Here is a 24703-nt window from a genome sequence, read left to right as displayed (position 1 = left end):
AGGACACGAGGGACGGCGAGCACGGAGGGGCACGTGGAGTAAGACCAGGAGGAGGTCGGGTTTCTCTTTGCGGTTGATGTCGAACGCTTTAGCAGCTGGAATCAACAACCACAGCGAGTCCAAACAGTGAGCTGTGAGAGAACGCAACAGAATCACGGTTTATTATTAGTCTCCAGAAATATTCTCGTCTCCTTCCTCTGTCACCAGCAGCGCCTGTGGGTTGGCCAGCTTACACTCATCTTTCTGAATGTTGGTGTTTTGTCTCCAGTTATGACCACAGCTGTTCACACAAGAAAGTCGTTCACTTTAGGCTTATTGGAGTCGGGACAACTTCAACCTAAAAACTGAAAGTAGTCCTCGCAAAAAGCAAGACGGGGATCTGGGAAACAAAAAGCAAACTGCTGCGACAAAGGTTTAGTCATTATGAAGAATGTCTTTCATGCTTTTGACAGCGATTGATACAAATATAAATGTTAAACAGTAATTTAATCCTGGGATAAATCCAGCTGTTCTGTGGGAATCGTGATAGAACATTTATCAATCGGTGGACAAACGGCATCCTAGACGCCTAACCTGGAACACAAATTGACAGATTCAAAGGGAGAACAGAAGCGTACATGCAGGTTTAGGTTTTCATGTAATGCAGATCTCAAGCTCTGAACGACTCCCTTCAGCACTGTTTAATCCATTGTTGCAAAATGGTAAAGAATTTGTCATAACCACAATGCTAAGTACTTAGCCATCAATTTAAACTGACGGCTCAGGCAAGCAGAGCAGCTAAGGTTCCCTTTGTGACTCTCACATGAGCGAATCTGTTGACATGACGACTATATTTGTAATGGGATCCCCATATCGCCGATTTTATTTCGCAAAAGACAAAAATTGAATTAATTCAAGCGGAGGAATGAGGACTGAAGTCCCGATTTAAAAGCGGATCACTAACGAGCCAGTTTGTCACGCACTGATGCAGATCATGCACTTCACCTGCTGAACTCGTCTTGCGCTGCCAGACTCAACACACACATCCGCACATGGTGGCTTAATTACTCTCCTCCCGTTTGCCCATCACCGCTCGTCTGTAACCTGATGCCCCCCCCACATGCAGTCTCTCTTATGCTCTTGTTTTTAATTCCAACACACATATGGAGGTCAAGTTGAGGTTGTAATTCCATGACATCATTGTTGCCATGAATCATAAGTGAGCCCCCAGGCAAAGTGAGGCTCTTGCCCCCCTGTCGAAGTGGCCTGAGCACAGGCACTCATACAGTCTCTGTCATCACTTGCACTGAGTAGCCAGTAATCATTAATTCAGTTCATATGCATCAGAACGTCATAAAAATGCTCACGTGGAGTACCGTACCGTACCACTAATGTTTTCTTTCTTATTTAAAGAAGGAAGTTGCACTGAGTAAAACTTTAAGAGCACACCCAGGCTCAGTTGTTGTGAGAACCACCTGTCATCAGGTTTTAGACCTTATCAATCTTTTATGTTGTGTTGAGACAAATTGTTCAGGATTAGGTTCTCATTGCTAAAAGTCTTAACAGAAGCATTTTGTTTCATTGGCGACTGCAGAAATTAAGCAGGGCTCTATTTTTGAGGCAGTTTTTTTTATTATTATTTTCTTTAGATTTGAGATCATTGTCCTGTTTCAGCCAGACTTCAATTGTTACATTTCTCACAGTCAAGTCCTTGGACAGTGAGGCGCTCAGGAAGTTTTGTTGCAGCCAAGAAGGAAAAACCAAACGCTCACCTTACTTCACATTACTCGGTAGCTTCTAACGATAACTCTGTTATCTTCTCTTTGACCGATTCTTTTAGATGTTAAACATCAGGGCAATTTTTGGTAATACTCCCATCTGGACTTTTAAGAGGCAATCGCAAGCTCTCGTCTCTTTGATCCAGTCTGCAAGATTTGCTGTTGCGCTTTAGATCGTTGTCCTGTCCAAGGTTCAGCTGTCTGACAAATGGCGTCAGATTTGACTGTAAAACTCTTTGGCAAACATGAGGGCCCCCTACATACTAACTCCATGCTTAACTCGGCGGAGGTCCGTGCCTACCCCAAAAAAGCAGACGTCCGACGGTATTTTAAATGATATACGGTGTACTGATAAACTCCTAATTGCTAGGAAGGAACCTTGCTACGCGTCTAAGATTTACGAGAGGTATAAATTGGTGGTGGTGACCATACCACCACCACCACCGCTAGATTCGTGTTGGATTGTGCTCCAGTCACTTCGGGAGTGAATGTAGATATAATGATTTGCACATAGAAAACCATACTAACTCGAAACATTTTTCTTTTTCCAAAAGCTTTAGTTCCATCGAGTCACTCATGAACATCCTGTGTGTTTCTGAATGATCAGATGGAGAAAGCAGGTCTCCTCTGGTTGGAAAACCTCCTCTTCAGGGATCACACAGGGGGAAGACTTCCATGTGCACGCATGCTTGTACTGATCCTCAAAACAACCAGGGTCTTTCTGTAAATCACTTTTACACATGTCTCTTCGGACCTGCACTTTGATGTACTTGCCCCTGACTCACTCTGGGGCCATCTAGCACCCAAGTACACGTAAACTAAAATCATAAAATTAGAGCGACGGTCCAAAACTGCCCACTTTTATAGCAGTTTGTAATGCATACATTTTTTTTATTTTTTTATATAGTTGACCTTAATAAAGAAATCAAAAGGGGGAGAACTGATGACTGTGTTCACACCTGGTGTTAACATGGACAGTGACTGGTCAGGGTGTGAGTGGACAAGCCTAAAAACCACATTCAGTCACACCAGCTACATACAAATAAATATGTAACCTTGCTACAGAGTGGGCTATTAGGTGAGCGATGCATCTTAACGATTCTGCTGATTGTACTTTAACATCACAAATACTTTCAATCACTTGCACTGTTATTATCCAGGCATCAACACGATTAAGAAAAATCCTCAACTGAGTTGGATTTTTTTGGTGTGATTCATTACTCGGGTAGCTTAGCATGTATGAGAGAGAGGAAAGACGTTAAAGAGACTATACAAAGCATAAAATGTCAGCGCTTGCGAAAAATATGCAATTAAAGATCCTATTTCTAGAGTTTTCCTGATAATTTAGTCATTTTTTAGAATAGCAGACAGCAGCTAGAAATTGTATTTCCAGAAGTTTTTTTTTTATTTATTTATTTTTTTTACCAAGTCGTGTCAGTGTGCGGTCCTTCACAGCATCCCAGAATTAATTGGAGTCAGCAAGCCGAACTAACGTGAGGTGAAGAGTCGCAGTCAAATCGCTCTGAAGTTGATTTGAGGAAAATGCATCTTGAGCTCATTCTTCCCTGTAAATAGTGCCGTCGCGTCTCTAAGGAGCGACGATTTTCATTGGTAGGCAAAAAATGATGAGAATTGTAAATTCAGATTGAGAATGTTCTCAAACCCAAAACAATCTTGACAATTTAATGGGGATTGTTACTTTTACACCTTACACATTTTTTTAAGGTATAGGTACAAAACACACAACATAATGAAATGTATAACTGAATTCAGTTATTGTGTGCCGATGTAGCACTTCTCTATATCTGTGACGTAGTCGAGTCGCTTGTTTTGAAGGGTTTAATTTTTCAAGCAGCATCTGTGCTTATTGGACTCTCTCTGCAGATGCAGATATATTGCAAAGAACCTGGGAGATATATGTATAAACTGTTTTTAAAAAAAAAAGTTTTAAAAAAACTGTTTTTTTTAAAACAGTTTTTGCCACTTCTATTTTTATTTCTATTGAATATCCCAAACTATCATGACATCCATGCCCAGATTCTCATGAACGGATGTCTGTGCCAGGTGTGTAAGGGGTCAGTGAGGCTCTGCATTTGATGAACCAGGAATTGTTTTGGGGAAAACTGTACATTTTCTCAGGGAATAACTCCTCTGATTGCTCTGCTTTTATGTTTTCATAGCTATTGCATCTAAATGCATAATACAGTAACAGAATAATCATACGTGACATTGTATTTACAATCCTGAAGCTGAAAGAATTGCGCTGACGTCACGTGTTGTGTAATTATTCTCAAGTTCAGGAGGAACTGATTAAAAAAGTGTTCGTAATAATGATTGGGAGTAGAGTTTTCTGAAAAGAAATTACTTTGAAATGATGTTTCCATGTACAGAAAAGATTAGACTCTGCAGAATATTAGTCATGATGATGTTTTTTTTTTTGCTGATCCCCATTTTGTTTGTGCTGGGCCGGTAACCGGTGACTAATGCTTTTCAACGGAAACTTGGACAATTTAGCGTGTTTTTCGCTAAATACAACTTGTGGAAATGAAATATGAGCACGCTGAGGAAAACGTGTTGTATCACACACCATATGTCAACAGACGTTCCAAGGAATTTGGGTCTGTTTTTACTCTGTTTTGGGCGCCTCCTTTGGGTTGCGCTGTTTGCGTTCGTAGTTTTAGTTCTGGTCCAGCAGTGTTTAGATGTACGGTGCTTTTCAAAATGTTTTACCCTACAACTACCATTGTACAGGGATTTTACATTGCTGAACAACAAAGTAGAAAAAGGAACATAATGCAATACATGCGTTTAGCATTCTTGCAACACCCTCTAGTCTCATACCCCTAAATAAATTCCAGCGCAAGAAACTGAAACATTAAAAATCTATCAAAGGCATGGTTGTCCAAGTGAATCCGACAGAACAGGCAAGCAGCGCATTAATCCATCAAGAAAGCTATTTCTAAAAGTGGGATATAAGGAGACGTGTCTTCATTTTGGCAGTTTGCTAAGCGAACGCTGTACATCGATCTGAACACAACATCCTCGCTACGAAATATGGTGGTGACAGCATCACACTGTGGGGATGGTTTTCTTCAATATTTACCAGGAAGTCTTGAGTTTTGAGCCATATTACAAAAAAATAAAAAAAATTTCTATGTTTGGATGTGCAAAGCCGATGGAGAAATACCTTAGCAATTGCAGCAAAAGGTGGTTCTGCCAATTGTGTTTGTGAAAAGTTTTGAAAACTATTCCAAACCCTCCATTTATGAATTTATACATGTTAAATTTGTAATTTGAGGAAAGAGTTTAAGCGATGTGAATACCTTTTGAGAAAGACTCTTAACATCAACAGCTTGTCGATGTTAACAATACTTAGTTGTGGTGAATGCAAAATCATTTCTACATCAGATAACAAGCCCTGTTTGATTTGGCTTTAAAACATGTTCTTTATTTGTGATTTTGTGTGTGTGTGTGTGTGTTAAAAAATATAGAAGCTTTCTTTGCCAGATGTAGTTCCTAATAAATATTTGGCAATATCTTTGCAATTTAGTTACATTGACTCCACTTCATAAATTGCTTAGCGCAGCATGTTTATGGTAATTACTCTGTTTTTCTTCTTTCCATCTCCTCAGATCATGATTCAGAGGGGAAACGTGTTCAAGACATGCTGTCTACAATCGACAAACCACAGGTTGGCATGAATACGGCTTTAAAATCCTGCACACTGTTGCACACGGAAGCAGACATGTAACCACTTTCATCAATCACCTCCTTGTCTGATGCAGCCATCTCTGGCGCTAATGTCTTTTCAGTGTGTGCATCTCTTCACTGGGATGCATGTGAAAACTAAAAGCCATACTGACGATATTGACAAGGGTGACTTATAGCAGTTTCTGCCACAGCAAGTGATAATATGAGCTGTTCTAACCGTGGCCACACGAGGGCAGCACCTTCCCATCCATGCCGCTGAGTTTTTATTGCAGCTTTATTGGCTCAAGAGACACTGAAGGGTCTGGGTTTTTTTTTTTTTTGGTGCCTCAGGGGAGTTTCAGATGAGTGAGTATGTTGTGTAGGCACAGTTTGGGATAGGAAAAAAAAAACCCTGCGTACTCATTTGAGAGTTTGAGCAGCAGGCTGTGCAACTGGGTCATTTAACATTGTCAGTTTATGACAGGAGTGTTGTAAACCAGTGGGATATATTTATGACATGCTGTGAAATGTAGTAAAAATGGTAATGGAGTTAAATGAGAAAGATTTGGGATTGAGATGCTGTTGACGCCACCGTTTCTCCTCGGATGCCACCTGCAGCTCATCATTCTCAGACTGTGAGTTTACAAGAGAAGTAAACGGGATTTTCTATTAAACTCTAGCAGTTTAGTTTTTCTCCCTCACATTCACTTCTAGTTCCTATACCGATTTGACAATACTTATATTTTTTTAATTTAATGGTTACATTTACTAGTGTACAATATGACCATTGACACATTCACACTGGGACATGTTGCTGACTTGAATTGGACAATCTTTCTCTTTTGTGGACTCCAAAAACTATGGAAGCTGAATTGGGTTTTGCTGACAAGTCAGTCTACAGTAGGAACCATTAGAGTGAAAAAGACTCAAAAGTGAGCTGCTTTCAGTGAAGCTGAGGCTTTAAAAAAAAGGCAGTGAGAGAGGAAATCTACATCAAAAAAAAATATTTCACAGAAGTTTTTTTTTTTTTTTGTGCTACGAATTTTTAACAAACGTCATATTGTTTGCTGAAGGTGTCTAACATCCAGGCGCGGGCTGCTCGGCTGTCCTGGGGCCTTCCAGGTGGGCTGGTGAACAGGCACAGTAACGGGATGCCCGTCTCCTGCTCCTACGAGGTTTCTCTCTCAGACAAGGGAAAGGACGGAAAATATCGCCTTATATACAGGTAGTGCACTAACCCAATGCTAAAGCGATCCAGGACATGTGCTTCTTGCGCGGCACGTCTACGGTATTGATGCGACGTTTCTCATTTGGAAAAATTTCAGTGGAGAAGAGTTGGAATATCATCTGAAAGACCTAAGGCCAGCGACAGACTACCACGTACGGTAAGGACTCCAGCTGTGCGTCAACATAGTCGGCTGCATGTCACGGTTAACTCTCGCCCTAAGCTTTGCTGCGTCTTGTTGCTTTTAGGGTTTCAGCGTTGTACAACTCGGTTCGAGGCTCGTGTTCAGAGGCCGGCTCGTTCACCACACACTGCAGCGTCCCTGATGTCCCGCTACCCCCGAAGCTCTCTCACCGCACAAAGACCAGCCTCAGTCTACAGTGGAAGGTACGGCAGAATGTCGCGTATGCCAACGTAAGAGCTTGTGTGCTCTTTCACTTTTACAGAAACACAATTACAAATGTGTCCTCGTCAGATTTTAGTTGTTGCACCAACACAAAGAAGTCCCACACGTATGAGATTGAACGGAAATGAAATATGGTTCCAAGAAATCCATCCATGTTTGCAGTTTTTCCCTGCATTGACTGTGACCAGCAGCTGTTGTGTCACCTGCTGTCCTGATTAGCACTTTTCTTGACCAGCTCATCAGTTTAGGTGGACAGCTGTGCAGTGGAAGAGTTTTGTTGGCTGCATTAGATTTTATTTAGGGGTGCCAGAATCAAGCGAGAGGAATGGATAATGTAGGATAATATGTGTTGGTCTGACATTAAACCCAGATCAAATATGTCAGAGTGGCACAAATACATTTTACAAAACACTGAATTTTACTGGTTTGCATATTAGGGGCAACTCTTCTTTTAAAAGTTGTTCACTTTTAAAACTCTTAACACATTTTTATTCGTTGGCCTTGAACACGCTTTGAGACTTTTGCTCTTATTTCAGTTTTATTGATTTTGTTTTTTTTCCCCTTTTGTCCTTTCCATATTTTGAATGTTCACTGATTTTACCTGTACAGCAGTTTGTCACAGCACTTGTTGTAGTAATTGGTACTTTATGTCATTCCTTTTGTCCATAGATGTGATGTTCCATATAAATCTTTCATTTTTAGAGGAAGAAATGTGTAGGAACCCTGAGTAAACCAGTCTTTTCTCCTCCAGACCGACAACACGGTAAAAAAGAAACGGGTTTTCAGTAACGAGACATTTTCTTTTACTTCTAATCGTTTATGTTCCAGCTAGATTTTATTAGCCCCCATAGCCATTAATATCCGCCTTTGCCTGCGTCTTCACTGACCCCCGCGCCCCCTGCCGAGGTAGTTTTTACGCCCCTCTCCCTGTCACTGATAAACAGTGCCATCAATCACCCAGACAGGATGTAAGGTCAATCACAAAACCACGGCAGGTATCCTATGAGCCTCATTGTCAGGGTCTTTCATCCTGGGATAAGCTCTCATTCTCTCTTTTCTCTTGTCTCCGTCTCTTTGTCATCCACAGCCTCCAGGCGACAACGGATCCAAGATCACAAACTACCTGCTCGAGTGGGATGAGGTTGGTCTGTCCTTACTTTTACCATTAAGAACAAAAGAATTAAACGGGTATATATATGAACACATTTCTTGTAAGAGTATTGAAGGGTTCAGAGTTACAGCATCAGGACTGTAGAGTCACTACTCGATCAATACTCCATGTGTCGTCCTGTGTTTCGTCTTTGTCTTTCCAGTCATTTTTTTGTTTATCATTTCGTATGTGACCGTTTTTGTCCTCTGCAGGGAAAGAAGAACAGTGTTTTCAGAGACTGTTACTTTGGGAACCAGAGACACTGTAAGCTGACACGGCTGCAGCCCGCCTGTGGCTACACGTTCAGACTGGCTGCAAATAACGACATCGGCACAAGGTACTGCAATATACAGATAATCCTTATTTCGTAAATACGCTGGCAAGCAAGTTAATGTTCATGCACATGTACAGTCAATGCATTATTTAAGACCAGGCATCTTCACCTGCATCCTGCATTTTGTTTCGCTTCAGGGTTTAAAAAAAAAAAAAAAGAAAAATCCCCATTTCTGCATCTCGTTCTGTTGGCACCGGTGACGTCATCGGCTTTTTAAGTAACAAAAACAAACAAAAGATGAACAACCAGGGATGTGTTTCTTGTTTTGTGTGTGCAGTGGCTTCAGTACAGAGGTGGTGTTCTACACCACGGGCACGCAGCCCCCTCTGCCCCTCGCGCCGCGGCTGGTCAGGGCGGGGGTGTCCTGGGTGAACCTGGAGTGGGTGCGTCCCGAGGGCAGCCCCACCGAGGAGCAGCTCAAATACACACTCGAGATCCAGGAGGACAACAGCGTGAGTGGCAAAAACGAAAAGATGGGGGGGGGGGAGAACCCAAACGCAATGAAAACCTCAATCTTTCTTTTAGCAAACAGAAAAGCTGTTTAAGTTTTCATCTTTTTATATTGTTCCAAGACTTATTTGCTTCTGTATGCATGTTATATTTTTAGATTTTTTTTATTTATTTTTTTTTAGAAAACTATGCATTTTAAAAAGCTTCAACAAAAATATTAAAAACACACAAAGATCTTATGTTCTCTTCTTCTCTGACTTGCACAGATTAAATAATAATCAAACTTTATATTTATTGGATTTATCATACGGTCATTCTAATATTACTAAAATATAAAACGCGCACAAAAAATATTGTGTTTTTTTTTTTTTTTTTTTTTTCCCCACAGGGAACAGATTTTTATCCAAAGTACACTGGAGAAAACTTGACCTGTACTGTACAAGGCCTGAAGAGAAGCACACAGTATAAATTCAGGGTAAGTGAAAACACAACAAAAATGTGTGCATCTGTTATGTTTTTTTGTTTGTTTCATTTCACCATCCAATTCTGGTAATGTTCAGTTGTTGGTGAGTAAAGAAGAAACTGTTTATTGGATGTGTTCACATAAGTAGTGCGTTTGTACAAACAGGCAATTTCCTCCACAAATGGATAAAGTGCTAAAATAGCTTTAAAATGCTTTACTTATTTGCTAAAGTATTACATTTTAAAAGATGCTGACATTTGTTTTTTAACTGTGATTTTTAGATGAACTGTTTTGAACTGTGATTCTGAATCTGAGGTACAAATAAGAGGAAATCTGGGTTACTTTTATAGCTACTTATAAGAAATCTTGTAATAACTTATTGTAAAGCAAGTGGGGGAAATATGTAATTTGCAAATTCCATATGCAAAGGTTTTGAGTTTCAAGCAGGTGCTTCTTTGTCTTACAGTACTCAGTCTTGCATTAACATGACATTGATGTCAACTGCGATTGTATTTAAGCTTCTGACTGCATTGCAACAATTCTGCCTCCTTTTCCAATTAGAGTAAAAAGATGCTCCAAACAAAAACTAACCCACCCAATTGTCGCTCACTCAACATCCATCAATCCAAAACGGCGTGTGGCGTTTCGCCGCTAGAAATTGCCTGCTGTTTACGAAGGGGAAGCGAGACAATCCAGCAGCTAGCTATCTATCTATCAAGTTCCCTAAAAGCCACGATGAAAACTGTCCATAATGTGGGGACACTGTGAAACATAATGTACCAGCGGTTCGTCCCTGTAAGTGCACTTGCATGTCCTTTATGGTGCAATCATCTCCAATAACACTCCCAAATGTGCTTTCATGCAGACGGGTAGATAAGGCTTCTGATGTCTGAGGACATGGTGACACGTCATGTGCAAAGAGGCGATTCGGGGCTCTTTTGCACGTATCCCCCCCTCCCACCCCCGCAGTACTTCTCATCCAGTGTGAATGTATGGGGAATGAAAGAAATTGATTGTCAAATTGGAAGGGCTGGTTCAAGGGAGTACAGCAAGAAGATAAAAGCAAGAGAAGAGCAGGAAAAAAGGAGCAGATTGTAATGGCAGCTATTTTTCCAGAAGAGTCTCTTTCCCTTTCGATAAGATTCCTCCCTTCGTTTACCCCCTCGACTTGCTTTCTTTGTTCGCCGTCCTTATTTTCATTGTCTAATCGCTTGTTTCCAGGCTTCTCCCCGCCTTGTTTTTTTTAACTTTCCGTTCTCTCCGTTGTGCAGCTGATTGCGTCAAACGTGGAAGGAAAAAGCAGCCCCAGTGAAGTGTTGGTTTGCACCACCAATCCAGACAAACCCGGCCCTCCGTCGACACCCAGGGTCACCGGAGTGACACCTCATGGCTTCACTGTCACATGGGGTAATTGTTGGACCCGTTCAAATATTCAAACACGTACTTATCCCGTTAGATGGGCATATTTGATATACATGAACTGCATGGGTCCAATAGAAATTGCATTTATGAGCCATTCTCGTCTCTAATGTGTTTTGTGGCTCACAAAACAAAGCAGATGATATTTCTCATGACATATCTTTACTTTTGTCTTGTATTGAATGCAATATGATCCAGTGGATTCCATGATGACTAAAACCTATTTATTATTAATTCCTCCTACAGATCCACCCCTGGACAACGGGGGCTCAGAGGCCCTCACTTACCTCCTCGAGATTTCTGAAGGATGCTCCGAAGGTACGTGTAACGCGCAAGACAAACTGCTGTTTATTTTTTGATCATTTTCTAAAACTATGTATCTGTATGCATTATTCACTTTATAAAATTAGACTTTGTTTGTTCCACCCACAACGCAGTGTTTGTCTGTACGGCAGGAGTTGAGCAATCCTCTAGGTTAAGTCAGTCTGAACTTTAAGGAAGTCAATAGATTATTACATGCATAAAGTTATTATTTCCATTTAAGTGGAACATTGGATGAAAACCATAAATTTTTGAAGTTGCAAAGAATGAAAGGAGTTTTAAACGGAGGCAGATGCTGAGAATCCATTACTTGAATAATAAAGTAAACATGCGACTGCTACCTCCAGTTAATATGTGAAAAAATATTTAATTAGCTCAGTTTACATGAAAGATGTTATGCGTTTCAATACTTTATTTTATTTTTTTTAAAGTTCTGCCTTCCACAGACATTTCACGGCACGCACTTCCCATTAACAATTTAAAAATCGACACGGAAAAAAAGAAAATGTTGTGTAAGCATAAACGGGATAATGTGACGTCGGGACAATATCTGCAGTCTGACTACAAAGACGGGTACAAAACAGCAGGGGATTAATTGTGCGCAATCTTCCGCATGAATGTGACAAGTGTTGTAATTGTGTGTTCTGCGCTGTGTGTGTGTGTGTGTGTGTGTGTTTGATGCTGAGCAGCGAGCCAGTGGGAGGTGGCGTACAGCGGCCCCGCGACAGAATGCGTGTGTGAGCGGCTGACACCGGGAACCGTTTACCGCCTACGTGTATGTAGCATCACCACGGGAGGACACAGCCCGGTAAGACACACACACACACACACACACACACACACACACACACACACACACACACACGCTTCACTGCAGTGACTGATCAACTTTGGATTGTCATGGTCACAAACACAATTGAGGCCCAAGTCTATAAAATCCACGTTGGCTAAAAATGAGCTTTTTGTTGTTTTTTGGAGATGTGCTGACATACTTACCAGCAATCCTTTCACATCACTGTCTTAGCGGTAAAATCGGATATTCCTCATATGATATTAATTTCTTCTTTTTTTTTTTTTTTTTTTTTTCTTTGACAGTGCACCGTTTGTGTTCCGGTCCGTACATCAAGCGTCCCACCAGGACCCTGTCAGCCACCGCGGATCGTTGGGAAAGCCAAACACAAGGAGGTCCAGTTAGAATGGGGTGAGTCCAGACGGACACGTATACGTGGCGTTTAGCTTTATTTACGCTTTTCGCAAAAAGCAATAAAATTGCCTCCTGGCTGCCAAATGCGTTCTGCTGGCCAGCTCTAATATGAACCAAGTCAACCCCTTTTTAGCCTAATCGAGCTCCTATTTTGCCCATTAAATGCCTAACCCTCCCCTCATATCCAGGCCAACTCTCGTAATGCCGGCCAATTATTGCAAATTAGCGCCGTTATCTGTTGGCAGCCAAAGAGGCTTTGCAGCGTGCAGTGCTGAGGAAGTTCTTTCTTTAACCAGTCTGATACAGCTGGTCACATCGCTAATCAGTTCAGATGCAGGCAGTGCTGCCGCAATTCCTGGTTGAGCTGAAGGTCGGAAATAATGCGCCGGAGGGTATCCCCCTGATGCCTGGTCGTTGGCCGCTTTCATCCCTCTGCAAGCAAACTGAAGCAGATGGCGCCTGAGAAAAAAACAAAAAAAAAACAACTGCTGATCACTCAGCTACACCGATGCAATCATAATCTTAAATGACCCAATGAGTGTTCAATTAAAACCCTGAACATGCTACAGTACGGCGCTTTGCAGAAGTATTCCTATGCCCTGAACTTATCAAATTTTCAGATTGCGACCACAAACTTGCATGAAGTTAAGTGACGAGGATACATGGTTTGCAAATGTTTGTTAGAAATTCAAATTGCTTCTTTTACTTAAAAGAAAATCCAAAGCAGTCACAATATTTTCTGGACTATAAATCTCTCTCCAAGTCCCATCAGTCCAAAAAATGCATAGATTTTTATCTTTTCAAACATTTTCTGTCCAGGCTTATTTTGCAAAAACAGAAAATAAATTTGGTCACAATACGTGTGCAGGACTTGTTCACACCAAAAAGTCTTGCACCTGTAACCGCGGCGAAAAGTGACTGAATATAAATACTAAGCATTGGAGGCTAAATACAAATCTGTGTCATACGTTTCAGATTTTCATTTGTATATTAAGTTTTTAAGCCTTTTTCTTTAAAGTTTGTGATTTTAAATTGACAAGAGGGGAAGCATGTACAAGGGGTTACAAATACTCTTGCAAGGCACAATGTATGCACTTCAAGGATTACTTGAAATTGATTCAATTTGATCATACATATTTAAAAATGCTGCTTTTGTCTCCGATTCGTCCTGTGATATGATTCTAGATTCCCCTGCCTGTGAGGGAGTGTGTGAAGAGTGTGTGTACAGCCTGGAGATGAGTGAGGGAGAAGCGAAGCCAGCAGAAGTGTACCACGGCCCGGAGCTGCAGTGCACGGTTGCTAGTTTGCTTCCTGGTGCGACGTACAGCTTCCGGCTAAGGGCAACCAACGAGGCCGGGGTGAGAAACTCACTTGCTTATTGCTCATGTTGGCAGCAGCTTAAGCAATGACATAGTACACATTACATTTCTGTGAAACGGGAACCTCGAAGGCAGTTTTTTTATGCATTTTATGGCTCTTTTTCTTATCTCCACTCAGTCTATTCAGCACATTGGATCAATAGTAGCTTATAAAATAATAAGGAAACATGCCTGAGAAGCAGGGTTTCATGTAATTCGGTCCTACTTTCCTAGACTGACTACCCAGTGTTGCTCTTAGAAGCTTATCGGTTCCACAGGGCAACTATAAGGCCTGATTGATCATCTATTGACTCAAAGGTTGAATTAGTTCTGTTATCTGCAGCCTTTGCAATCTTACAAGCCATTTTTGTCTTCAGTCCAGCTAAATAACACTTGTTTAGAGTTGCATATGTTACATGACCTTTGATTCTTTGTACGTTTTAGCCAAAATTAAGAGCTGTTGCAGAAAGTTGAAGTTGCAGGCCTTTGGACAAATGCATCAAAACACGTTAACGGATAAAAAGACCAGCATGCATGTGCTGCTTGCATACTTGAAGTGAACTGTGAGCCTTTTGTCAAACTTGTTACATCAGTTTCAAAAATGTTCACTGTAGCAGAGTGTAAATGACAAAAATGTTAGATATTTGAAATGGCAAACATTTTAGTCTTGTGATCCAAAATGGGGGGAAAAAAATTGAAAAACAATAATTGATTGTAAATTTGAAAAATATCTTTTTTTGTTGGTGTGTCTTTTAGTTTGGGCCATATTCTGAGCCGACAGAGGTGACGACTGCAGCAGGACCTCCTGGCCAGTGTGGGGCGCCGCTCATCACGCTCACAAGTAACACCTGCGTGACGCTCAACTGGGAGGTGAGGAAAATGCAGTCACAGAGCTTAACATGTTAAGAACCAACCAGAAGATTGATATATATATATATATATATATATATATATATATATATATATATATATATATATATATATCAGCTAAAGTGATATATACAGAATTCTCCTTTTACTTTGGCTTTCAGCCGTTTTTATTGATTCTTCTCAAGAATGCAGCAAATGTATCAGAAGCAGCCAAGTATGAAATTGCAACAAGGATTACCCAGCAGTGCTTCCATCATAATCAGACTTTTTTTTTTCTCACCTCAGACACAAAATAGATGGAGAGAGTGTGGATTAGTAGGTCAGCAGCATTAGCTGAGCTCAGAGTAGGAGGGATGAAATCCAAGCCCAACAGGATCTGCTTGCATGTTTATGGTGATATAAATCAAAACTCAAATTAACTTTTTAAAAATGTTTATCATGTGTTCAGATATCAAATATATATTTAGTGTTAAGTTAATATTAATATATTGATATTATCTCACCGTGTCCATAACCTGATCCATTTTATTTTACCAAAGCAAAATATATTGGGAATATATACAGACAAAACGAATTTTGACAGCTTTGATACATTGATCCATACAAAACTAAAGTAACTTTGGCTCCAGCACACAACCATGTGGAATCCCAAATGGGGCTCTTTTAATTGTTCAGATTTGCCATTTATTAGTTTCACTTCCTGGAACCTTTTACAGGCTGTGAATACATTTCGGCAGGCTTTATTTTAAATAGTCTTGAAATGTTGCATTTAATATAATAAAAATTTACACCGTGACATTATTATGCTGTTTTATTCCAGACAAAATTAATAACCGCAAACTCGCTTCTGAGTACCAGGAGAAGAAATGACAAAAAGCTGTTAAATAAAAGCCACAAAAGGTCATGGCTTACTAAACTGTTTCTGAGTGCTGTCCGGGAGCCTTTTCATACAACATTTTATATTCCTGTAATGTAATATTCAAATATTTTTTGAAAACAAAATGTTTTTGGTGTTCATAAGTTGTAAGTCAACTTATGGTGACTTACAATTCTGTCAATTGTAAGTCACCATTGTCAATTCTGTTGGAATTGACAGAAATAATGGAAAATGTGTTATTGGACTTAAATATAATGAAGTTATACAATATCCAATTTTGAATTACTGGAAAAAAATTAAAAATAAAACGATACAGTTTAATTTATTTATGCGGCGAATGCTAAATGTACTTCCTGGGCTCAGAAAACACACTGTTTTTATTGGAAATAACTAATCTTGTCCCTCACATCCATCGATGCTTATAAACAAAAGGTTAATTCGACTTGAAAAACACCACTCATACCAGGCGTCAGATCTGAATAGGTTAATGTCAGGTTTCCAGAGGTTCCGTGAGCTGAACGCGTGTTTCTGTGTGCTGCAGAGCCCCGAGGGCTCGGGGACGGACATCTCGGAGTATCGACTGGAGTGGGCGAAGGAGGACGAACCCTGGGAGCTCATTTACTGTGGCTCCGCCACACAGTGCGAACTGTCAGACCTGACGCCCGCTACGGATTACTGCTGCAGGCTACAGGTAACGGAAAGCGAAAGCTGCGCTTGCATAGTAGATCTGTGGACACGACAGAAACACAAAAGGGGCGAAGGCTGAGATCAAAGAGGGGAGCCGCGCGGAGGCGTCGTCTGGACGTAATTGCAGAAACCTGCACAGCATGAAAAACCCTGAAGGAGCTTCAAAAGCGTAAACACAAAATGGAGACAGGAGACCAGGGATGATGGCCGATTCAATTTGTGCTGCAATTCTTAATCTGGTGCATAAATAACCACAGTGTGTTTAGTTCTCATACTCTGTGAGTGTGCATTTATCTGACAAGCTCACACGCGCATACACACGCACCTACACAGGCCTCTGTAGCTTTGAATCCAATAACGGCATGTTTTATGGCTCCCTTCTTTATTGGCTCATTTATAACACTGGGACATCACAAGGTCAGCTGGCAGTCGGCATCACTGCCTGTGTGCTCATGTGATGTCGTAGTGAGTTTCTGTGCATTACAGTATGTGCTTTGCGCCAACATGTTCCACTTTTTGGTTTCTCAAGAGACCGTGCAAGAAAGATTCATGACGGACTCTAAACTCGGTTGATCTTACACGGAACATGGCGTTCTGTCTTTAAGTGAGCAATAACCTCAGGCCTTTTTGACGCCGACTGTAAAGGAACAGCCTGCAAAAATGAGTAGCCTCTAACTCCTTTAAAGTCTCTCCTTTTCCTATTTGACACTTAAACTGACTTACTGGTGTTCAGCTAAGTTATGGAGGGGAAACTCAGTTTTTCCAAGTTTTTCATATTACCTTTTAACCCGTTATGTAGCATAAAATGCTTCACCCCCCCACCCCCCATTTTGTTTTGAAACAAAAATCTGGAAAAAAAAAGTAATGTGCACTTCCATCAGTTCCCAAAAACACCAAAACGTTCAGCTTTGGTCTCATTTGACCCTTATGTGGATTGTTGCAAACTTTACAATACTTCTCATCTTTCTCCTGAAAACTTGTCTGTTTTCTAGTTGTTGTTTTTGCAGATTTCTTTTTTTGTCTGTTAAAAAATAATAATAAAAAAAAACATTTATGCATTTCCTTCCACTTCACAAATGCACCTCTTTCTAGTGCTCTACCACATACTATCTCAATATAGCACATTGTCATGGGAAAAGCACGAGAGCCAAGTATGCAAAGATTACCTCACCTTTAACGACTTTCCTCATCAATAACGGAGTCGCACCATCCCATCTCTCACTCCCAGATATTCCCTTTATGCGGTTCGTCTCTCTCATCTTCCTGTGCTTCTGCGCTTTGCTCAGGCGGTGAACCAGGCTGGCGCTGGTCCATACAGCGAGAGGGCGAGTCTCCGGACCCCGGCGACGCATCCCGACCAGGTCTCCACCCTCACTCTGCTGGACCTCCCGACATCCTCCGAGGCGGGTTGCTCCTCGTCCACTTGCCTCCTCCTGAAGTGGGAGACGCCAAGCAGCAACGGTTCGGAGATCTCCTCCTACATCATCTCTGTCGACGACCAAACCGTCACCGTGGAATCGGGGACGAGTCACCTCGTCACGGGCCTGCAGCCAGACACCGAGTACAGGTAACCGTTCGCTCCGGACGTTATGCTGCAGAGCCCTGATCTCGAGTCGAATCGGCACGTTCAGGAGTTGCTTGAAAGTTTGTCATGAATTTTAAACTTAAAAAAATAAATATTGTTTGTAGTCTTATATTTTTTGTTTTGGTGTGTACAGATGTGATTAACCCCAACATAATCCTGGCTACTACAGATTTTTTTTTTATTTTTGGAAATGTGTAAAAACTCAACGATGCCACTTAAATCACACAAATGCACTACAGCTTCTGCTAAATTTCCACATCGCTTCTCAGATATTGCAGCAATGATGCAGTAGTGGCTTTATGTAATCTCATGCTGTGCTATGTGGACACTCTGTCTGCGCCAATGAATATCCAGTGTCGTTCACTAGTGATGTCGCTCCAGAAAGGAGAATCCAATCCGTCTCCTAATTAAATTAAGCTAATATTTATTTGGAGGCACTTGCAGCAAAGAGCACTTCCCTTTCATTCCCAGATGGCCAGGCAACCAAAGCGTTTATTACACCTTTATTACACGCTCTGAACAAAAGGCACGAGAAGTGACTTGCATACCTCGGATATGAGACGAGGACTTGACGTTTTACAAAAACGGATGTACCTAAAATTGTATCATTAGATGCGCTGAAATTCATTTCAAGATCAGGAACGGTGTGAAGGGAGCTCTTGGTAATCAAACTGAGCACATCTCTCTCTTGCGCCATCAAACGGCGATCTTTGCTTGTGTGAACAGTTATGGCAATCGAGAGACTTGAAGAACAAACTTTCCTTTTTCATGTTTTCATGCAAACACGAGTAACGAGTGTGTGGCGATTGTGCAACGCTGCCAGATTGATGCATGAGCATGTCATGAAGCTTGTAGCGGTCTCTTTGGAAGCCCGTCACTTGTTGCACTACTTTGCATTTGCGTTAACAATTTGTAAACCATCTGCTGTTGGGTTTAATTGGATCCTGTAGAAGGTATTTATAGACAGAATGTGAAAGTTGCCTGTTTGATATTTTCATGAACTGTGATGCGACACCTCTTGTAACCAAGCAGCAGTAAACAGGTACTTAGTCATCCTTATTGCCAGCCAGTGTTGTGATCCTTCTGTGCACCCTCCCTCCCCTCCTGATGTACACATGCATCAGCCATAACATTATGACCACTGACAAGTAAGACTACTCGTCTCTTCTCAGAAAGTCAGCAACATGGCAGCATTTGTTCCTTACAAAAATAATTTGTTCCTTTAAAAGGAGTTTTGTATATACATAAAAAAAAAAACGGGTAAAAACTTCAAAACTCTCTACACACACAGCTGTTAAAGAATCAGAAAACTCCACTACATCCCCACACTTTAACCTGTCTAAGTAACTTGTTGGAAAGCGTTTGGTAAGATCTAATGACCTGGTCATCATGTGAAAGCTGCTGTGTTTTTGTGTACACACACACACACACACATAATTGTGGTGGCAGTTCTTAGAATTGTGATTTAAAAAAACAAAACAAAACAAAAAACTGAGAAATAATGCCACAATGAGGTGGGGAGCAGTGAAGAGGCAGGATAATCGCACACCCCACTGTTTTCACTCGGAGGTTGTTTTTGTCCCCATGTACCACCGATCTCTTGCATAAGGGCTGCCGCTGAGCCAGAACACGGCGCGTGTGTTTATTTGAGGGTGAGTGTACCTGCGAGTTGTTTTCTGGAGGCCTACAGATCGCAACGCTTGTTGTTGCAGACACAGAGTGTGTGTAGGTGCTTCATATTTTATTTGCACGGCCTTGCGAAAGCGCCACGATAAGCGCTTTCTCCGACAACACTGGGGGTCTCTTATGACCGTGTTATGGGTTTCTCTCTTCTACCTTTGCCAAACAAACAAGTGCAGATTTCCAGGACGAAGCTCTTAAAGTTTGTGCTTAAAGTTTTGTTGCTTTAGCAGCAGGCACTTTTATGATTAGTCGGGTTTTTAGCAGAAAACAAGCAGAACTGCTTTGATGATTGCATAACTTGCATCGAGAAGGTAGTGACCGCAGCATTAATGTAATTTATCATGGAGAAAAAAAAAACAAAAAAAAACAAACTTTTTCAGTCTTTGACATAAGAGGTTCCTATTTTAATTTCACGCTACATGACATTTTTAACACAGCAATTTTTAAAATCCCCACAGCGATTTGAACCAGACAGCAAGTCGAGTCATTTCTCTGCTTATTTTCCATTGTCTTATTGCACTCCCAAGGTCGTTTTCCCAAGGTCATTGTCTGTAAAGAAAGTAACTTATTTGTCAAGGCATGCAATTGTTTGTGCAAAGAGATGTTTTTGTTTCTGAGCAAATTTATTGCAAAAGACTGGTCATTCCTAGATTTTCTGTACCTCCGACTTAAAGATGCAAACCTCTGAACATCAACCTGATGATCATGCTTTTGTTCCTGAACATCAGGTCTTAGGTGTTCTCTCGTCGTTTCTCCTTCTTCCTTGCAGCCTCTCGTCACAGTTTATCCTTGTGCTTAACAGCCCAGTGAATGGATAAATGTTGCCCTTTTTCCTTCTACTTGAATTGGCTGCAAGAAAAGGTTACTGTTATGAAAAATCAACAGTTAAATGTCAGAACCTATATGCCCTCCAGCAGAGGTGCTAATCAGCTGATCAGACATCGCAGGACGAAGGATGAGGAAACGAGGGGGGATTCTGAGAAGTGAGCCGCAGAGGAGATTGAAGAAGGGAAATCTATTTGTTTTTTCTTTTTAATTAGCTGTGGTTACGTGTGTCTATGTGCTCTTAGAAGCTAGCAGAGTTTGTTTCCCCCCGCCCCCAAGAAAGGCACGTCTCTGTCTAAACAATCTTGAGGATTACATTACGTTAATTCCCTGTAACATCTAAAATAAAATAAAAAATTGTCCTATTCCTCATGTAACGTATTGCCCATCAGTTGTTTTTTGTTTTTTGTTTTTTTCTTTTGAGGACATTTATAGAAGGAAAGTGGCCAGAAATGGTTGGCACATTTGGGTTTCGTGTTGGAGAGTGCATTAAGTTGTAATAGGGGGCTGATGATGGGCGAAAACCTCTTCACAGAAAATTTACCTCGCCATTAGACAAATGGCCCTGCAGCAGCTTTACAGGGTCAGGTTCGATGGTTCATATATTTCCCAACGTTTTCATGTGCAACTGCTGTAAGACTAGAGACTCAAGATATCTTTATGTTTCTACTAACATTTTAATGTCGTTTTTTTTTTTTTTTTTTTTTTAATTGGGGGAAGTCCTTCTTAGAATATTTCCACCCCCCCAACCCCATTATAAAATCGCTTAATTTCCAGACATTAATTCTAGGCCAATACGATAAAAATCAGTTTATCAAAACAGTTTATATATACATGGTTACTTGGGAGCTCTACAGTGCAATAAAGCTTCTAAGTAACCATGATTGTACAAATTTAACCAACAACTTGGGTTCTTGTCCTGTTCATGCGGAGCAGGTTCACTGAAATGCTAGGCTAATGTTAGCATCTTTGCTCTCTGTTCTGATGCGACTCGTTGACGACTTGATTCACAACACATTTCCATGAATTTCTAGGTAATTGACAGAAATTTCAACAGCCAGTACAGTAAATGTACCATTCATTGATCAACAACATAATGTGCACATAAAAATGGCACATGATGAATAGTCAGTAGTTGGCTGTTGATCACTGATTTAATATTTCACCTCAAATCTGGATGATGATAATACTGTATTTATCTTATTGAGTCTCCTGTATGTTGCCTAACAGTAGATTTCCGTTGACGGTTTTTACCGCGCATGATGACGTCTCTCAGCAACTCGTCATTATTACCTTTCAGTCTGCAGATTCAAGCGGTGAACGCCATCGGCTTGGGTCCTCTGAGTCCGTTGCTGGTAGCGAGGACCCGCCCCCTTCCTCCGGCCCCACCCCCACTCGAATGCTCCGCCGCGGGCCCTCAGAGCCTGAAGCTCAAGTGGGGCGAGAACGCCGGACACACACGCGTCCTGCTCTCTGAAGACGTGGTCTACACACTACAAATGGAAGACAAGAACCACAGGTGAAGTGCACAAACACACAGATTTATACCTTGTTCGAAGTGGTAACTTTTTGCGGTCGGCTAAATCCACAAATACATTTGGGAAACTCATCAGTTAAAGGATGCGGGAATCTGGTTGTTTAAGTTCTGTTATTCGCTTTTCTTGTGCTTTGTGAATTACTTGCATTTTTTTTTAATTTTTTTATTTATTGCATTTATATATCATTCATGATAAGCGATTTCAGAGAAATTTATATTTTCCTTGTTTTTTGGCCACACTGCACACACATTTTCTCCTCACCCCTGAGTTATCAACACAGTAAATCAAGACCTTGGTCAATACAGCAGACAGAATCACAGCTTGAGGAAGCTGAGGGAACGTGAGTGGAACATGTGTAGTCTGAGGTACTCGTGTGTGTGTGTGTGTGTGTGTGTGTGTGTGTGTGTGTGTGTGTGTGTGTGTGTGTGTGTGTGTGTGACCACTAACTACATGTACTGAAGAGTAATCATGTTGAGGGCATTTGTGACCAGCTGGAAAACAGCCTAAAATAATCAACCCTCCATTTAACCAACTGGCTAGACACTGGTGAGACAGAAAAAAACAAAGAGTGATTATTAGCCAACTGAACAGGAGGAGAGTGTTAGAAGCCTCTACCTCTCAGGATTACCGTGGCTGGCATTGACTTGGCACCCAGGTGTCTTGGCAACCCTGGAATGGGACAGAAGCGCAGACGGCAACAGATGGGGACATATAGAACCGGCTGCGATCTGTTCACCTCTGCACGACGCACACTTTTGCATATAAATGACTGAACAAGCAATACAAACATGCACAGTCACATTTGCCGTCTAAATGGAAGCTGCTTTCTTTGCCCAGATTGTTCTGTTTACCCTTTTCTGACTATCTTGGTGACTGTGTGTCTAAAAGGGGCGTCAAACCCTGTGTTGAACTCCGTCTGTGTGCATAATTATTTGCGCTGATTAAATGTGCTCTAGCAGGTTATTGGCACACAACATTTGCCGACATAAGGGATTTGCCATTACAAGCAAAACACGAGGCTTATCAGAAAAATTGCACTTTTATCACGTTATTTATGCTAAATTATGCTTAACTCTAGCGTTTAGGTTACTGTCCCAACGTTTTCTAAGACGTCTAAAATAAGTTAAGTGAGAATATATCAATGTTAAAATTACTTTGGAATACATAGTAATGTATTCTGAACCTTTTCTGGCATAAGTTTTGCAGCATGTGTTTTTTTCCTTTCACACAACTTTCCACTAAAAGTTGTATGTGAACAACCAACTCCTTCCCATTTCTACATTTTCAGAAAAACAAAATTATGCGTTTTCTTTAGCTGTAGGCCATGATTACAACAATTAACACAAATGAACACTTTAAATATTTTGCTTTGTTTGTAATGAAGTCAGTTTTGCTTTTGGCTCAGAATGACTGAATTAAATTAACGTTTTTGATGATGATCTAATTTGAAATTCATCAGTACGTTAGTATCTAAGAAAGGAATGACCGTAACGGTGCAAAATGTTGAAATCCCAAAGAATATTTCATTAAACCTAATGATAAACGTTTTGATAAATTCACATGTGTTCACGGGCCAAAGCATGTTTGTTTTTATTAAGACATAAAATAAAAAAAATTAAAAATAAAAAAGAGGACACAATAGGCATCTTAAGCTGCTTCCTCCATGTATTTCAGAACTGTTGTGTCCATGAACTGGGAACCAGTCGGTCTCTGAATGGAATTTGAGGAGTGCTTGACTGAAATGGGGAGGAATTCAAACTTTCTTTTGAGTCTATTTAGAAAAAAATATTTTTCCCTCCTCTGCAAAAACTAATAGTACAAATAGTACTATTGGACAATTTAAATGACTGTTCTTCCTAGTAGACATTAATAACCCAGAAGGCCAGATCGTATAAATAAGTTCTATCTGTGTTCATTTCTTTTGCATTCTTGATGCATCTAAATGTATAAACGCTGTAGGTTCCTTTTTGAAGCAGTGCATCGAAAATAGTTTTTACTCAAGGGCCAGATACACCATGTGATAAAATGTTATTGTAGTCAGCAAAATCTCCCTCCTTCTGCCTTTTGGTCAGCATATCCAGAATCGGTTTAATATTAGCAAGTAATTAATTGTTTTTTTGTTTTTTAACTCTTGCATTGTTCGTCAAAAACATAAAGCGAGAGAAAATTTTCTCTTACCCTGCGAATATAGATGAAATATCAACCTGCCTAGAAAATGAGTGCAATTCTTTTTTTTATATAGTATTTGAAGTTTTAAAATTATTTATCAGCCTATATAAAACCTATAATTTTGTGTGAATGACAGGAGATGTTTTGTAGGAAATTTTGAATTTGGAGTTGTCAGATTGAGTTGGCTCTTTCACATCTTCATTTGTTCCCTAATCGCATTGCGTCAAAGCGAACCGTCGTGATTGTTTTATTCTTTTAATATTAATAAGGCAAAACGGATGCGAGATTCTCAAAACGACCAAGGAGGTTGTGAAAGCTCAAAAAATGCAGAACTTTGCAAACAAATATCTTGAATATCCAGCCACAGTTTCTCCAAATATAATTTGGGATTTTCCATTAATCGTTTTTGACTTTGGCTGCCCTCTGTAATGTCTTTAGTTGTTTCTCTGATCGTCCTCTGATCTAATTCCTGCTTATGAATCTCATTTCATCTGTTAGTGTGCTTACAGTATCAGAACCTCGGGAGACATTAGAATTTGTTTTCCTGTCCGTCTCTCAGCATATTCTTCCCTTGTGCATCCAGGCATATTTATTTTTCTTTGACTGTATTAGAGGAGACAAACTAGTTTTCATATTCACAATATTTACTTCTTTCCTTTTCTCTTCCTTCCTATTGCCTTTCCAATTCTTTT

General features: G+C 40.6%; 1 protein-coding gene across 1 annotated transcript in view; it reads left to right on the top strand.

The window, feature by feature from the left end:
* Window positions 1-24703, top strand: part of fndc3ba (fibronectin type III domain containing 3Ba) — a 102656-nt gene that overhangs the window by 65984 nt on the left and 11969 nt on the right. Inside the window, exons 8-24 of the mRNA XM_088002383.1 lie at window positions 5390-5448; window positions 6521-6672; window positions 6773-6832; window positions 6921-7059; window positions 8166-8219; window positions 8441-8565; window positions 8840-9014; window positions 9401-9487; window positions 10747-10882; window positions 11141-11212; window positions 11905-12023; window positions 12311-12416; window positions 13605-13777; window positions 14534-14647; window positions 16066-16215; window positions 17498-17778; window positions 21605-21823. Of these exons, the coding sequence (XP_087858509.1) occupies window positions 5390-5448; window positions 6521-6672; window positions 6773-6832; window positions 6921-7059; window positions 8166-8219; window positions 8441-8565; window positions 8840-9014; window positions 9401-9487; window positions 10747-10882; window positions 11141-11212; window positions 11905-12023; window positions 12311-12416; window positions 13605-13777; window positions 14534-14647; window positions 16066-16215; window positions 17498-17778; window positions 21605-21823 (2221 nt within the window). The remainder of the gene's footprint in view (window positions 1-5389; window positions 5449-6520; window positions 6673-6772; window positions 6833-6920; window positions 7060-8165; window positions 8220-8440; window positions 8566-8839; window positions 9015-9400; window positions 9488-10746; window positions 10883-11140; window positions 11213-11904; window positions 12024-12310; window positions 12417-13604; window positions 13778-14533; window positions 14648-16065; window positions 16216-17497; window positions 17779-21604; window positions 21824-24703) is intronic.

The sequence above is a fragment of the Poecilia mexicana genome, unplaced genomic scaffold (assembly GCF_051168715.1).
Source record: "Poecilia mexicana isolate PSO_F unplaced genomic scaffold, ASM5116871v1 scaffold_22, whole genome shotgun sequence".
In the NCBI taxonomy this organism is placed as follows: Eukaryota; Metazoa; Chordata; class Actinopteri; order Cyprinodontiformes; family Poeciliidae; genus Poecilia; species Poecilia mexicana.
This window is presented reverse-complemented; position numbering and strand designations above follow the sequence as displayed.